This window comes from Emys orbicularis, chromosome 1 (assembly GCF_028017835.1).
Source record: "Emys orbicularis isolate rEmyOrb1 chromosome 1, rEmyOrb1.hap1, whole genome shotgun sequence".
In the NCBI taxonomy this organism is placed as follows: Eukaryota; Metazoa; Chordata; order Testudines; family Emydidae; genus Emys; species Emys orbicularis.
In genome coordinates this window covers 215,629,220-215,647,065 of record NC_088683.1, presented here as the reverse complement: position 1 = coordinate 215,647,065, position 17,846 = coordinate 215,629,220, and the positions used below count along the sequence as shown (strand labels likewise).

Sequence of the window (17,846 nt, the reverse complement as noted above, 5' to 3'; positions counted from 1 at the left end):
TGGTACTAGCCCAAAGCAGCCGGCACTGCTGTAGTTGAGGGGACATTGGGGAAGATCTTTCCAGCCACCAGTTTGCTTCCCACACCAACCTAGAGGGATTGCTGTAGCTCCTGATATCATCACATTCATTCAGCTCTGAAACTTGGATGAGTTTTTTATTTTCTTATTTTCTGTTTTGTCATTGGTGATAGGTTTCCCTTCAATGCACTCCTCACTGCAACTGTTCTGCTGTACAATATCATTCTCCTCATTCATGCTTCTCACCTGCCTCCTCTCCCCCACCTCCCTCCTTTTCTTTCCCTTTTCTACCACCCTACTCCTTCAGCTTCCTTTTCCCTTAGCTAATTCCTGGTCTTACTCCAAAACTCCCTTTGCATTTCCACTATTCCTGTTGCCCACTTCAAACATGCATGCTATCCAAAATAACTCATCAAACATCTCAAAACCAGGTTTTATAATATAAATCAAATAATTATATAAGCAAATTGAATAGCCCAAAATTTTCACACCTGGGTTCCTGAAAATTGAGCACCTGAAACCATATTTAGGCAGACAAATGGCCTGATTTTCAGTGTGGTGAGATGCCACTTGAAATCATTATTAGTTTATCAATTCATACATTGGTTCTTAATAAAAATTAATTTTTACTCTTCATCATCCCATCCAACGCAAGATAAAATGTAGAGAAGCAAATCCAGTTCCAAGTACCGGGTCTGCATGCTGGAAATCATTCTGGTGGAAGGCAGAGTCACTTTATAGCTGCTTCTGTTACTCTAGGGCTGAATTAGCTTCCTCAGCCTGCGTATGGCCTAGGTCCAGAATAGCTCAAACACCAACAGCTCCAAATGATGACTGTGGCTGGCAACTCAGCTCCTCGGGCATAATGGAATTTTCTACCATAAGGGTAGAAGTTCAGCTGTACAGGAGACATAGTTTTCTGGGGGCTGATCCAAGGCTATGGAATGAACTCACTCTTTTTTGTCATCCCCCTCCCCACCCACCCTGTTTTCCCCAGTGAATGCACTAACAATGCACTGAATGTCTAGGTTTTTTTTTTCTTTTTCTTAATTCAGTCTGCAATTTTTCATAACTTTGCAAACTTTGGAACAATTAGAGTGGCAAAAGGAAAACTGGAACACTGACTCTACTACTTTTTTCAAAGTGAGGTAGTTCTGAAAAGTTAGGGTGCGGGGGTAAGGTGTAAGGAAGAAAAAGGAAAAAAATTAAAATTAAAACTGCATGCCATGGTGGAAAAGGTGGTGATATAAGAGACGACATGTTTTACAGCGTTCCTCATCACATGGACATAATCTATTATCCTCACCCGTGCTCTTCTGAGTCATTTATCAAATTTGCTGTATACTAAGACTATTCTGCCTTCCACTTTGATATTTTATGAGGGCATGTTCCTTGATTTTATGCTCCATTTAGAAAGGTTTAGATTATTACCTATGTCAGCGCTGCCTAGTTATTGGGTATAAGAAACAAAATGCATCTTCAGTGCACTTGGTATGTTCCCTCTGAAGTGATAGTGTTTTTTAATATACCATTTGCATTTAAAAGAATAGCTGAGTGTTAGCAGAGACAGATGTTAATACTTGTCTCTTCTATCAAACCCCTAATATTATAGATAATTTAGATTCCTTAGGGGTATTATAGGATATTTCTCCCAGCAGTTTGATAAATGGGATTCTGCTGGGTTTGCCTTCCTTTGGATTCTCTTTGTACTCCTAGAAAATGTTTTGGTCGTGTTTTATTTCTTGTATATCATGTGTGAGTACAAATGCGTCCAACTGCTAGCTTGAGAGTCTATTGCTTTAGAATTTATGAAAACTTGCCTCCTGTGCTGCCTGTAGAAGAGATGGTGTTACATTTGTTATCCCTTTTCAGTAATGTTTAACGGTCACAGCTATGCAGTGGTTGTTTAGAGGCTGCTGTGATGATGCATTATTTTCAGATGACTCATCTACCTCCTCCTACTCTTCCTCGCCCTTGGAACACTTAATTCTTCATATTCTGAAATGTGACCCCATTTGTTACAGTCTGTCTGTGGTTCAATCCAATAGCCTCTGCAAGGAATCCCAAAGCAAAGCTTCTGACCAACACATCTGCCTGAATGTTTTCTGATGAATAAGTCAGTAGGGAAGTTGAGGGGCAATTTATTTTACCAGGATTTGACGAAAGCTTTTAAGACAGCAATACACTTTTAAAAAAAAGTCTGCAAGATGAACAACATTAGCAGAATGAATGTCATCAATCAAGAATTTGTATTGGATAAAGAATAGGAATTACTGAACAGATGGAATTACTGGAAAATAAGGATACTGCCTCTTTAAATATAGTACCAAAGGAGAGACTGACACTTTAGCCAAGATAGGAAATGTTAACCTCAGAGGAAACATTTCCACTTTGATTAAGGAGGAGAACTGCTTACTGATTTGAGCTGAGACCCAAAGGGATTTCTACATTTTAAAGGTGCTGTGCAGAACAGAAAAAGACTTTGTGCCCAGTTTTGCTTCTTTATAATGCAAAAAGAAGGCATGAAAATTGTGAGGGGTTACATTTGGGCTTATTTTTATATTAGAAACTCAGATCCTTTCCATCCTGTAAGACTCTATGGTGACTGGACAACCTTTGAAATAGTGACCGCACAAGAGCCAAGACCGTAACCACTGAGCAATTGAGAGGGGAGGGGATTTTTAGTCACTTTAAATTTCGTGGTTTTCAACAGATATAACTGCAGTGACTGACTGACATTGCTGGGAAATGAAGCTCTTGCTAGAGGTTCAACTTTCTTAACCCTTCAATTAAGATCTGAGAGCTAATAATATACATCCACTGAGAGCCCCCCAAATCCTCCAGCAGCTGGGGAGCAACTGAGCTGACTTTCCTGCTAGCTATTTCTAAGATCAAACAAACAATCAAATTAACCCTTCCTCCCCCCACCTTGCCCCCCCCGAAGCAGCTTTCAGGCCTTCTTCATATAGCCTACTAGTATGAATAGAAAATCCCATGTGGGTCACCTTTAATGGACCTGTTCTCAGTGATAGAGTGAACCCCTGTGCAGGGTACAGACAGGTGCTTAGTGGGAAGAATTCAGGTCCCAGAAAAAACAGGCACTGAATGGTATAGATTCCTGTGGAGTTACCATATAGAATTGAACAGGCCTATGCAATATTGAATAAAACATGAACATACAAAGTGCTTGGAGGGTCAGAGATTATCCTGCTGCCCCCAAAGCTGCACCTGCACAAATATTGGGTGATTATGCTAATAATCACTAAAAGCTCCTGATTTCGATGGGAAGGTGTGATGGGTTGGACCCCCCTTCTGGGGTGCCACCTGACGTATTGGGATCTCACTGAGCCTGCCCATTCCACCAGCTTTGGCTCCCTCACCCTGTCCTGCTGCACACACACACCCAGCTGTAGAATCACACAGTGTCTGCAATCAGTTCTGTGTGGGAAGACTCAACTCGGGGAATTGCCCAGCACTCTGGTGCACATACCCTCTGGAGTGTAAACCCAAAGTTATATTGTCTTGTGCTGCATAGAGAGCTATACAGAGTAAACTCATGAAATTCGCTCCCTCCCTCAATGTGGAGGAAAATATGCACAGCTTTTTGCCCCCCAGTTATGAATTGCACAAACAGGGTTTTAGAATAAGCAAAATAAGTTAACAACTACAAAAGGTAGATTTTAAGTGATTATAAGGGATAGCAAACAGAACAAAGCAGACCAATGAGCATTGTAGAAGCAAAAAAAAAACTGTCAAAAAAGAACTGCAATGCATGACAGTTTGTTAGCAAGAGTCAGGCTAACTGTAGCCCTAATAACGCGAAATTTGTAGAAGCGAGGATTGTGTGAGGCGAGTAAAAAAGTACTGTGTAAGAAGTTATTGTGACCTTGTATAAATAAAGCGTAAAAGACCTTGTGTAAATAAGGTATAAAAAATATTGTATGTTAGCAAAAATCAAAACAATTAAAAAATAAAATATCAAGAGGGCTTATGTATAACAAAATGCAGCTGTCCCTCATTATTTTCTGTAATAAAAGGTATAAATGCTTGTTGTAATTAGGTATCAGTGAGAGAGACCTGCTTGGCTCTCTCCCTCTGCACAATTGTGAGAGTTAATAAAGCTTCTGACTTGCTGTACCCAAACAAAAAAGTGAGAACTCAGTTTTTCTCCGATAATTTGGGGGCTCGTCCGGGATGGCAACGCCCTCAGAGGCACCGGCAGTTACTATGGATCGTTCCCCTTCGAACCCCATGGCGCCACAATAAAGGTAGGAGACCTTTTAAAATCTCTATTGGGGTGTCGGAAAAGGACTGTCCGTGGGGCCGTCTGTCCCTGTTGGGCTCACGCCATCCGAACTTATTGACTGTGCAGCAAGGTCAAATGCTGAGCGGCGTAGGGGAATTGTTTGCCGCCCCCTGTATGCATATGCGAGGTGCATAGAATTGCACCTGTGTTGAGGGGTTGTTACTGCCTCAGCAGGAGGGGTTTTTACCGCCTCATAGTCCGAACAGAGGGGTTGTTTACCGCCTCAAGAGGGGTTTTTACCGCCTCGAGTGATGCATCGAGGTACTTGGAAATAGTACCTGAGGTACTTGGAAATAGTACCTGGAGTAAGGCCTTGGTGTGTGCGTGTGTGTGTGTGTGTGTGTGTGTGTGTGTGTGTGTGTGTGTGTGTGTGTACACCAGTGTGAATTAAGTGTTACCGGAAGACGCCCAAAGTACTCTGCGAAGTCTTTTGGCTCGTGACCAGAACTACTCTAACGCAAGCCCGGTAACTAAAGGATCTTTTAGGAGATCCGACCCACGGTACGCTAACTCGGCCTGGCATCGTCCGGCGAAAAGGCTGCCTGGGTCTAGAAGTGTGTGAACCCATCTTCCCTCCCCTTTTCCTCTCCGTGTGAGCCACTAACAGTCTGACCATCTCACTGGATGCAACAGAGTAAGCGGCGCCGTCTCTCTAAAATTAGCCGACGCTCTTTGCTAAAGGGAGGTGTAGAAGGTCATGGCTATCCTCGTTAGTCTCTCCTGTGTAAGTACCCTGTAGGGAAAGATCCTTAGTTTATATGCCGCTAGCGCGGACAGGGCATCCTCCTCCCTGTGTGTGTAATTGAAAAATGGGTGGGGGACAGTCTAAGAATTCCCTCTCACCCCCTAAGGGTACCCCAGCTTATTTCATGTACGTACATTATGGTCTTAAAACCTGCAGGTATTTAGAGAATTGGAATCATTACACGCGTAAAAATTCATCTAAACAATGCCCACTAAAAGGTACCTTCAATCTAAATAAAATCATACATCTCAAAAAAGCTTTTAATCACCAAAAAAAAGCCTCTAACACACAATGGAAGCAATTTGTCTATTAAAAAAAAAAACGGGTTAATTTGAAATTCAGCTTGGTCCAAAAATAAAAAAAAAGTTAATCTGCGTTCAAGGTCAAAAATCAATGCAAACCAGGCTAAGTACAAAAAAAAACTGCTTTCGGCCCCAGCTGACTGTAAAAAAAATATAGACATTGTCAAACCAAAGGCAATACAAGTTACAGTGCTAAAATTACATTTGCAAAGCTTAACTGTCCAGTAAAATCCAACAGTCTGCCTTTGCGACCCTAAAGCCGGCGTGGTTTGGGGACGCTAAAAAAATCTAGAACATCAGGCTTGGCCCACTGCCCTTACAAACACATCAGGAGTACCATCTAATCTGTGGCCATGAAAACTTACTTGGAAACTTTCTGGATGAAAGTGCGGACGTTCTCAGTGCTCCTTCCAAGCATATGGACCAGTAAAGGGGGTGTGGGCTCCCACATACCGTATCCTGCCGGGTCCATGGGAAGGATGCATGTGGAATTAAATAATTCACCGAAACATCTAAAAAATTAGACCACCTGGTACGCCCAATCAATTTTTAGTCAGTGCTCCTGAAATTACACCTAACATTTAAATGGGGTTAGGTAGTCTATAAACATTTTGGCCATTAGAACCCCACAGCTTCAGTGTATCCGTAAACTGAAGCCAAAAAAAATTGTCACTGTTTATGACTACGTTTGCTAAAAGGGTAGGGAACAAAAAACTACCCTGACAGAACACTTACTTTTTTCAAGCTAACAATAGCTGTGTGTATGTTAATAACACCACATTACAAGACATACATTTTAATCTCACTACCACTGCAGGCAATCATATTATTTACTGGCCTGCAAATAAAGTTTTCCAAGTAGCCCTTAGGTTCCAAATACCCTTTAATTGGACTAGTTTAGTACCTAATAAATTTCAAAATTTGTTTTCACTGTTACCAGAGATTCAAAAAATCTCTGAAGTACAAGGGCAAATTCACATGCTTCAAAACATATATCAAGTTAAAAAGTATACCTTTCAGACTGCTTATAGAGTATCCACTTTATGTACTAAGTATAATGTATTGTGCTTTGTAACTAAGGCTGTACAACAACCCCATTATAGTTTTGCTATAAAAATGTTATTGCTTGTATTGTTATTAGTTAGCTTAAAATTATGTTATTGTTGTTGTAAAAAACGTAATAATAGTAATACCTTTCATGTTCATGCTAATCATGCATTGTCATTACATCCAATCAAAACCGCTAAAATTAAAACATCTAATATAAAATCTAAAGTCCAGGACTTAATGCAAATAAAGGTTTAAAAATGTTTGTTGTACTAGAAGTACAAAAGGGGGGGTTGTAGAAGCAAAAAAAAAACTGTCAAAAAAGAACTGCAATGCATGACAGTTTGTTAGCAAGAGTCAGGCTAACTGTAGCCCTAATAACGCGAAATTTGTAGAAGCGAGGATTGTGTGAGGCGAGTAAAAAAGTACTGTGTAAGAAGTTATTGTGACCTTGTATAAATAAAGTGTAAAAGACCTTGTGTAAATAAGGTATAAAAAATATTGTATGTTAGCAAAAATCAAAACAATTAAAAAATAAAATATCAAGAGGGCTTATGTATAACAAAATGCAGCTGTCCCTCATTATTTTCTGTAATAAAAGGTATAAATGCTTGTTGTAATTAGGTATCAGTAAAAAAAACCTGCTTGGCTCTCTCCCTCTGCACAATTGTAAAAGTTAATAAAGCTTCTGACTTGCTGTACCCAAACAAAAAAGTAAAAACTCAGTTTTTCTCCGATAGCATATAAAACAAACATGTAAACTAGGCTTAATACATTAAAAAAATTGGCTACAAATAGTAATTTATCACCCTAAAAGTTGTTTTATGCAGGTTGCAGAGTTTCTTGAAGGTAACTGTACTGCTTGCAGCTTAAATCTGCAGTTATATCCATCACCGGCTGTCCTTTCTCTCCTGGGGTTCCCACACCTCCCCGCTTAGTTCCTTTGTTTCTTCAGGTGTTTTCAGCAGTCTTCCTTCTTGGGCAGGGAGGCAATGGAGAAGAGCCAAGATTAACTCACTCCCCACCTTAAATAGGATTTACATATGGCAGGAATCCTTTGTTTCCTATTTTGACCCCCATCCCTTCCAGTGGAAAAATACCAGAAGTCCAAAATGTTGTCCGGTACCAGTGATATGATCACCTGACCCTGCAGTGTTAAAGCAGCATCCCAGGAAACTTCTCGGGAAGGAGGGAGATTAGCACCTTCAAAGCCCTATTATCCTTCCTAATGGCCCATCCAGGCTGTTTGCATACTGTCCAGTGGGCGTTTCCCAGGTAAAAACATAGTTGTAATTATTACATGGTCAATATTTCTGACTTCAGATACAGAAATGATACATGCATACAAATTGGATAATCACCTTCAGTAAATCATAACCTTCCCAATGATACCTCACATGACCCATCTTGCATAAAACATATCTTAGTTATGCCATATTCATATTATAAGCATATCTCTATGAAGAATATGGGGCGTAGCGTCACAGGAAGGCAAGAAAAGTCACACCTTTCTATTCAAAGGGTCAACCAAGCACCGTTTGGGACTCCTGAGATACCAAGACACACACATTATCACAGAGGAGCAGAGAGGCAGGGCTAGAACTCACTAGTGCTTGTTCAGGTTATTAATGATAGTTTGTAGATAATGGATGAGCTGGAGAGAAAAGCAAGAATCCAGAAACTCAGGCTGGTGAGTATCTAGAAAAAGTAAAGCCTGTGGACTCTAAGCAGTTTTTCCATGCACTGGCTTTATTAAACTCCATGAGTACAGCTATCTATGTATATAGATTCTGAAATAGGGCTGCCTGTTGCTAAAGCAACTTCAGCAAAAAAAAGTTTTCCATCACTTCAGAGAGTTTACTTATGTGGAATGACTTACTGAAGTTGGGCTATTTCTTTTTATAATATTTATGAATAAGGATTTTTGTCCTGACGCTTTATGTTCACTGCATACACACAGAGAAGTTAGATAAAAACATAAATATTCTTGCTGGAAGCAGGGCCGGCTCTAGGTTTTTTGCTGCCCCAAGCAAAAAATTTGCCACCCCAGGCTCTGAGAGCGCAACTGCCCAAGCAAAAAAAAAAAATGGCCGGAATGCCGCCCCTGGAATTGTGCTGCCCCAAGCACATGCTGCTTTGCTGGTGCCTAGAGCTGGTCCTGGCTGGAAGGTTGCAGCGTAACACTATGTTATTTCTTAGAATTCAGAGCAATAACACACAAGGACCCCAAATCAGCAAGAGACGATGAGACACTACTTACCCCAAACTTGCTTGAAGCAGTCTCTTTCCATACTCACTCTGATAGATGCTTTCCTACAGAGCCCTCTAGCCTGCAAGCAGGACCAAAAAACCCTTCTCTTGCAGTTCCTATGCAGTCCTCAATACATCATATTGACTATTCTCCTTTTCTGCTGGACAGGAGGGGGGGAAAAAAAAGCTTTCATTAGCTGAAAGAATAGGGTTTTATGTATGTTCTGCTGTACTTTGTAAGACGCAAGATTAGAGCTGGGCAAAATTTTTCATGTGAAACCTTTTTTTCACCAGAATATGCAGATTCACGTCAACTGAAACAGTTTATGAATTTGGGTCTATTTTGTCATCTTATTTTATTCAAATAAAGAAAAAAAATGAGAAATGTTGAAATGGTTCATTTGCCATTTCAGCAACTAAACGTGTTGACTTTTTATTACAAATTAACTTCCAATTTTATTTAAAAAACAATTTAAAAATGTTTTAAAAGCCTTGACATTGAAACTAAACATTTTGTTTCAAGTCAACCAAAATGTTTTGATTGACATGAAATTAAACATTTTTTGATGTTTCAGTTCGCTGAAAACTTCAAAACATTTTTGTTTTGGGTTGACCTGAAACAATTTTTTTTGTTCGGGCTTTTTGGGGACTTTCACCTGAACAGAATATTTGGTTATTGGACAATCCTACTTGAGATATTCTTCAGATGTCAGCTCGGACCTGCCTGCCACGTTCTATAAGTGAACTTTGTTTAGTGTTGTAAGAAATAATTACAACTCTAAACAAATCAGTAAATCTATTTATAATGCAAAAACACCGGTTACAATTCTTAAAGTGAAAGTATATGGCAAGTGGAGGACACTGTAATGGCAGTGCACTTCACAAACAATAATTGTGTGTATGGAGCAAATACATACTGAGACACTTGGCAACGTTGTACAACCATTTGAAGTGACATTGAAGATACCAGAACACTAAAATATAAAAACCAATACAAAGCCAAATAAGGTGATCCATAAAAATCTCCGTCCACCTTCTTAATGACCAGTGCTAGCAGTAATTGAAATTGAAAGCATCTCCACGGGGGGAACAAGATAGTGTTTGCCAGGGATTACTGTGCTGTAATTCCTTTGCCGTTGTGTAGCGCCCTATAAACAGAAAGGGATACTTGTCTATGGTTTTGCAAGCGCTGGTGGATCACTGGGGCCATTTCACCAACATAGACATGGAATGGTCTGGGAAGGGGCATGATACTCGCATCTTTAAGGAGACAGATCTGTTCAGAAAGCTGCAAGCAGAGACTTTCTTTCGGGACCACAAAATAACCATTGGTGACGCTGAAATGCGAATAGTGATCCTGGGAGACCCAGCCTTCCCCTTACTCCCATGGCTCATGCAGCCGGACACCTGGACAGCAGCAAGGAATAGGCTGAGCAGGTGCAGAATGGTGGTTGAATGTGCCTTTGGCCATATGAAGAATTGCTGGTACAGTTTCCTTACTAGGTTAGACTTCAGTGAAAGCAATATCCCCATGGTGATCGCTGTCTGCGGTGTGCTCCATAATACCTGTGAGGCAGAGGGTGAGAAGTTCCCACAGGGGTGGGGTATGGAGGCGGATAGGCTGTCTGCTAATTTTGAGCAGCCAGATAGCATGGCAATAAGAAGAGCTCCGCGTGGAGCAATGTGTCTCAGGGAGGCTTTGAAAACCCGATTGAGTGATGACCCACAGTACTGTGTGCTGTTCTCGAGTTGTGCCTTCCCATACTGTGAACCTTGCTGGGTTTCTGTCTCCAGCAAATCTGCTCTGTTTCCTTAGTTTCCCTGGACCTCTTCTTCCCCTATTGTGTGATGTAGTGAAGATTATTTCATTCTCAGGACCTTGACTTTTATTGCACAAATATATTGGAAGTGAAAGATCAGGAAAATAATGTAACCTTGGACAGTCTTTAGAGTAAAATTAGAAGGGGGAAAACACCATAATCTTGTCTTTTAAATACAGTGGCCTTGCCTGTCAAAGATTATTGTATGTGCACCTTTTATTGCTAGTACCCTCCTCTGGTGTGGAGTGGGAGGGATATAACTTTTGCCCCCCTCTCTTCCTGGAATGTTTGGGAGATGGGGAGGGGAAGTACGGCGATGCAGGAATGCCGTTCTGCAGGGGCTGCAGAGGGAGTCTAGCCTCAAGGTGTTTCTCCTGAAGGTCAACCAGATGCCTCAACATGTCTGTCTGTTCCTTCAGAATCCCCATCATCTCCTGCTGCAGGCCACCTCATTCTCTTGGCTGCTGTCTTGCTCACAGAGCAGAGAGCGTGGAGGATTTCTCTCTCTGAAAGTGCTCGGTGTCCACTGTCCCAGAGGCGGTCATAATCTCATTAAACACATCATCCCTATTCTCTTTCGCCTTTGTCTTATCTGAGAGAGCCTCTCCACCAGTGTGGAGGATGAGCTGAAGGCCACGCTTTCAGCTGTAAGCCAAGGAAAGCTCTCCATGCTGAACAAACTGGAACTGGGAACTCAAAAGTTCCTGGGGCATTAACAGAGGAGGGGCTGTTTCCTGTGTACCTGGCTGCTGAGCAGAGGAGTTGAAAACATTCACCAGAGAGCGGTCACAGTGGAGCACTCTGGGACACCTGGAGGCCAGTAAAGTAGACGTAAACAACGCACTGTCTACACTGCCTCTTTGTCGACCTAACAACATCAATTGAAGCGCTACATCTGTTGTGGAGATGGATAAATTAAGTCAATGTAGCAGGCGAGTTATGTTGGCGGAATGGACCTGTATACAGACATTAGATTGATGTAAGCTGCCTTACGTTGGCCTTACTGTGTAGGCTAGACCATGCCTAAATGTTGTTATAGTAGGGATACAAGTTTCCCACCAAAGTGTTAACAAATAGACATAAATTATAAAAAGTAATAGAGAATGTACTATTTGGATGAAGCATAATCCTGCTCACACCAAATGTGCTTTTCTACCAAATAAACTAAGTAGATTAGAGCTTGAAGAATCAGAATTTGAATTACTGTGAAATAATTTAGTTGGTTTATCAGTCACATCATGATTTTAAACAATATATGCAGTATATCACAGTGGAGAAAGTACTCCTGGTGGATGGTTCATGGTATTCACCTCTAGTCAGCTTCTTTTCATACAGGAACCACATAGGCTATTTAATGAGTGAAGCAAAACCAAAGAGTAATAAAGAACTGTGGACCTCATATACTTTCCTGATCCCAGCACCAGGCACAACTGGTGCAGAGAGGCTGAGGCTGCTATTTCAGCCTGTAAGCTAGAATAGCTGTGCTGTGCTACAGTCCCAGACCCTGGAACTGGGTTGAGTGGTAGAATTTTGCTTTCTCATGGAGAGACCTTAAAAATGCCCTTTGAATGTGAAGTTGATTTTGCTTAGTAATTAAAGTTAACGATTGCCTTTGCATCTATGGAAAGATCCATATACAGATTTCAATGGGAGGTTGTACATATGGAGAAATACAGTCACTTTTCAAAGATTAAATTTATATCCTGCAGATTCTAATAATTTCTTGCCTCTGGTAACAATGTAATAGTATATCAGAACTAGATATTATTTAAGGTGAAATACATAATTTCCCCCCTTTAATTACTTTTAAAGTGTTGCATATGTGACCAGTGTACAAGCTCCATAAATCTATACACACTAGTATAGAAGATGTCTTCTAATGTTAGACACACATACAATATCATTATAGTACTCTTAGTTTTTTCTTTTACATGTCTCTGTACATTGGTATACTAGCTAGTTCTGTTGTATGACTTCTGAAAAATAAACACCAACACCCTTAAAACATTAGTGGTGACTAGCTCTGGAAAAGTAGGCTTGACGGCGTATTAGGTCATGTTTGTTATGATAGAAGTTATTTCTTCAGTAGCGATCTGTGATGTGCTTGGTGTTTGCTTGAGAAACTGCCTGCTAGCAGGTGTTGAACCTGCTGCGAAAGGACTAAGGAGATTCTGTTCAGAAGCAGGTGACTCATTGTCTGTCTTGTTTGAAAAGGGGAGGTTGGAGTGGTAGTCTGGGGATGGGGCAGAGATCAAGAATGTGGGTTGAGGGAGGAACCCTAGGAGTAGCATGCCCAGGGAGAATGTTTGATTTGATCATTTACCTTGTTGCTTACTTTATTATTAAAGCTCAGGAAGACGGTGAGCTTGTATTTTACAGATTGTGTGAACAGCTGGAGAAGGTGTCTGTGCACACGATCATTTTAATGTTTCATACCCACTATTGGTCTCACTGATTCTAAGCTATCGCACATTAAATCACTTTATATACCACTATGTTAGGCACCCAATGCTAAGCTCCCTTGGATGAATACTGATAAAGGAACAGTGTATTTTGAGCCTATTATACTTGTTTCAGAAAAGAAAATCAAAATTGCAATCAGCCCTGCTAGTTAAAAGAAAAATAATTGAAGAAGCCAAAGCAGCGTTGTCTTAATTTTGTCTTAAGTTCGCTGGTATCAAAACCTATAACACCATGTATGTTATAAAAACAACAAGGAGTCTGGTGACACCTTAAAGACTAACAGATTTATTTGGGCATAAGCTTTTGTGGGTAAAAAAACCACTTCTTCAGATGCTTATGCCCAAATAAATCTGTTAGTCTTCAACGTGCCACCGGACTCCTCATTGTTTTTGTGGCTACTGACTAACACGGCTACCCCTCTGATACTTGATATCATGTATGTTATGCCATTCTCCAAATATTTATTGTGACATGATAAATGTATCCTAATCAGATACATTAATAATTAATTTTCCTCAATTAATTTGATAATAGAAAGTAAAAAAGAAATAGTTCTTCCTCTTTTTCTTCTGATCTATAGAAATGATCAGTTCCTGCACTGTTCAATCTGTCACTTAACCTTTAGGCTCATAATCGTCTGTGTGTTTGTGGTGGTGGGAACTTAACTGGCTTTCTTCTCTGAATAAGTACTATTTAATCAATGTCTCAGCATAATGTTAGATGACACTGTGGATACTGGAGATTTTTCTTCCAGATAACCTTAGAGCAGATGCCTTGACCACAGGATCTGTATTAACTGCCTAGTATTTTTTGCAAGGACAGTCATGTTAAGAACATAAGAAGGGCCATACTAGGTCAGACCAAAGGTCCATCTAGCCCAGTATCCTGTCTTCCGAGAGTGGCCAATGCCAGGTCCCCCAGAGGGAATGAACAGAGCAGGTAATCATCAAGTGATACATCCCGTCGCCCATTCCCAGCTTCTGGCAAACAGAAGCTAGGGACGCCATCCCTGCCCATCCTGACTAATAGCCATTAATGGATCTGTCCTCCATGAACTTATCTAGAAATGTTAACCTAAATGTCCTGGCCAAATTTATACTAAGGCATTTACATTTTGCCTCCTTATATATACCTTGCAGTTTCCAGTTGGCTACGTTATACTTTTTCATAGCTGAAAGTATGGTGGTGTTGTGACCTGCTAAATAACTGGTGCATTTTATCTTAAGGAGGGCTGCATTTCAGTGTGGGGTGGTTGTGTAATTAGTATGTCTGTCTGTAAAGGGGTTTGGTGTGAAAATATAACTTAAATTTGCATAGCTCTTCTTTACTGTTGTCTTTTATAGTGCTTAGCACTCTTATCCTGTTATCATTTTATACACATTGCCTAGAGACTCTGTTACTTGAACCTAAGAGGATACAGAATATTACCGTGAAATGCTATGAACCCAGTGGTATCTCAGATTTAAAGTGCCCTCTATTTTTTATTTCCAGGAAATTGAAGAATGAGTTGTTGGAAGTGAGACGAAAAGGTGGAAACCGCCATTGCCGACAGGACCGCGGCAGGGTCTGTGTTCGCTGTCAGAAAAACCTGGGCTTAATCTTTGACAGGGGGGACCAGTGCCAAGAATGCAAACTCACAGTTTGCAACAAGTGTCGTGTTTTGGGAATTGATGGGAACTGGAAGTGCACTGTGTGTGCCAAGATTGCGTAAGTTCTGAAGCTTTTGTAAATATGGAGTTAGAGGCCATCTGTGTTATAAATATGTTTATGCTGCTTCTGCTGCTGCTTCCTCACTCTTTAACACAAGGGCATACCACAGCAGGCATAGAAGGGGAAAGGCTTATTTTAGGTGGCTTATATTTTCAGCAATATTTATTTCATCATCTTCTCTTCAGCACCTGTTTGTTGTTTTTGTTGTTGCTGGGGTTTTTTGTTTATTTGTTTTATGGCTTTTTTAAAGAGTGCTCCTAGCATCACAGATGCTAAACCACAGGTGTGAATGAGCTGAAAATAAGTGAAGATTATTGTTTTGTAATACACCTGTTTACATTATAAAGGAACAGACCTAATAATTGAATAATATTACAACTAAAACTACGTAAGGTCCCTGGATGTTCAGTCTAATATGATCTGTTATTTTGCAAAAGAGAAGGGCTGCAAAAATAAGAGTAAAAGTACTTTCAGCAACACTTTTATCCTTGTCTCCTTAGCCTCTGTTATATTAACACCTCCACATCTGTTAAAAAGGCTTTAATGTAAAACATCTCCCCATGCCTATAGAATTAGATAGAGTTCTGAAATGAATGGCATTCTGTCAAATGTACAGGCAAGTCAACCTTTGCTTTTCTGCTGTTAGAATATAGAGTGTGGTATCAAATGTTGCTAAGCAATCCTCAGTGCAGTCATTATTAAACAGAATTGCATATGAGCACTTCAAAGTTACAGCATGTCTGTATGTATTTTACGGCACCACAGTATCGCTTGCTTAATCTGCTAGACTGATGTATCAGCATTACGCATAATTTTACTTTTACTATACAATTCATAAAGTACCGTTTTACTCCTAGATTTTTTAAATGTAGTGAACAGGTTCTTATTACAAGCAGGTGGTATCTATTTGTATATTCTGAACTGTGCAGAAGGCACTTTGCAGACAAGTAATGATAAATTCCTGCCCCAAAGAGATTACCATCTAAATAGACAGTTTACTAATGAAGAATGGGAGATGGGATGCAACTAAGAACACTGTGATTGGACAGTGAAGATTTTCATACCTTTTGATACTGCCACAGTTCTAGTTTGGATTTGTTCAGTTGTATTTTCAGACATCTTATTTAATTTTTTTGCAGGGAAGACTAGGGTTTTAGGCATTTTGAAATAATTGCATTCGAATGAGGAGAGGGTTATGTGATGGCAGAAGGAGAAGGGAGAAGGCGCCGATATGAGTGAGAATATGACATGAGGGAGCAGTTAGTCATGCAGGTTGCGTGGAGTGAAAGAGGTGTGAACAGAGGGGCAAAAACCTCTTAATGTTATTTTTCAGTTATGTGGTGTGGATCTGTATAAGGGGTCTAATTCCTTCATGGTAGTTTCATTGTGCTTGGATCTTGGCAAAAGTGTTTTTTTTTTCTCTCCTGTAAACTAAATTTAATTTAGTACTCATGGAAGATTCCAAATTTGACACCCCTGAAGAATGAAATTCTGTCTATCCACAAGACTGATACAGCACGAGCAACAGCTACTCAAGCTTCTCTATCCTGCTCCCACCAATATGACTTAGCCTTTCTTTTGAAAGGGACCACCTGTAGGACTGAGGGGGCAGTTTAGACACTCTACTCTTCAGTTCTTGGCTCTTTGGTCATCTAATTCTTGACTTTTCTGCTGAAATGGTCACCTGTGTGCTATTAACTTCTATTTTGGATGTGTAAACCTATCCGCTATGAAATGAGATCACCCAGCTCCTCGCACATAGGACATTAAGCTGCTGTTGGACAAGAAAGACCGTTAGTCGTTACCAGTGTAGTCCATCATTTTAATCCATGATCTGTAGGTGAAAGGCTCAGTATCTCATTACGCTTGAATCATCCATTTTTTTCCCCAGTAAGCTTCAAAAGCATTTCTCTTCAAGTCATTGGAAAGCCTACTATGGTACAGCAAAGTATTGTTATTGGTGCGTTTACTGAAAAAAAATCTATGCTTTTCCATCATGGCTGGACATATGAGTGTATTGTAGAGTTTCCCTGATCTGAGTAGATATTCTAATTTAAATGGTTGCCAAAACACATAGCCATGAAAGAAAATCTGAACATCACCTGTCAGTTACCTCTGTCTCTTTCTTTAATAAACTTCCTTCCATCTTTCACTCCTCTTGATTTCCCTAGTTTGATATCTCAGTCCTGCCTACCCATTATGTCAGAGGTAACCATGGCATTTCCTGTGCAATAAGAAGACATTTTGTCATGTAGTCCATGACCGATTTTCAGCACTATTCTAATACTTACAGTGGCTTTCCATTCAAATGTCAAAAAATCTGGAGAAAGATGAGGCAAATTATGAATACACTGCCTTTGTCTCCAAATTATTTAAAAATTCTTATAGTTTTTAAAAAAATGTTGTAACTACTTATCAGACAAATGGAAAGAATAATATTGTAACGTCAGAGTATCTGGAGGAAGGAGGGGAGAGATCATGTCGAAAAACGCCAACAAAACTTTAGTACAGTCAAACCACCACAATAGCATCTACTTTCCCAGAGTCGGCAAAAGGCAGCTCCAACTCCCCCAGAACACTACTTTGTTTTAATTGTCCCAGCCTCTCTCTCAAACCACACTTGCCTTCAGCCCCGCTAATGGGGGGAGGGAGATGGCCATTACAATACATTCACTACATTCTAGAACCCTCAGAAGAAAAATCACCTAATGAAGAACTTCATCAAACTCTCTGGATGGAAATTTAAATATAAAAAAGTGAGAGCTCCTCAAGCATTTTTAAATACAACATAAAGAAACCTAACTTTATATGCAAATTGTATTCCAAAAGAACTATACATCATTAGAAAACAGATAATGAACACTATTATTCATGATCAGGAACAAGAGAATTAGTTATCTTGTCATCTGGAGCATCCCCATTTTAATTGGCAGAGATCAAGATTGCAAAAGTACCCAGAAGTCATGAAATGCAAAGCTAAGATTGCCCCACATTCTTAATTCTGCCACCATGTGTAATACAATATAGTTAAGCTTGGCAGAATTCAATATTTTGTGAATATAATTTTGACGGATAATATTGCTGTTCATTTTTAAGCATTTTTCCTCCAAATTTTATCTATTTGAATTTTCACAGTTGAGGGAACTTGGGGGGAGGGCAGTAGACCTTGATATTCAAAAAGTTAA

At 40.1% G+C, this 17,846-nt stretch overlaps 1 protein-coding gene across 1 annotated transcript in view; it reads left to right on the top strand.

Moving 5' to 3' along the window:
• SYTL5 (synaptotagmin like 5) overlaps positions 1 to 17,846 on the top strand; it is a 97,083-nt gene that overhangs the window by 9,493 nt on the left and 69,744 nt on the right. Inside the window, exon 2 of the mRNA XM_065423226.1 lies at positions 14,443 to 14,658. Coding sequence (XP_065279298.1) covers positions 14,443 to 14,658 — 216 coding nt within the window. The remainder of the gene's footprint in view (positions 1 to 14,442; positions 14,659 to 17,846) is intronic.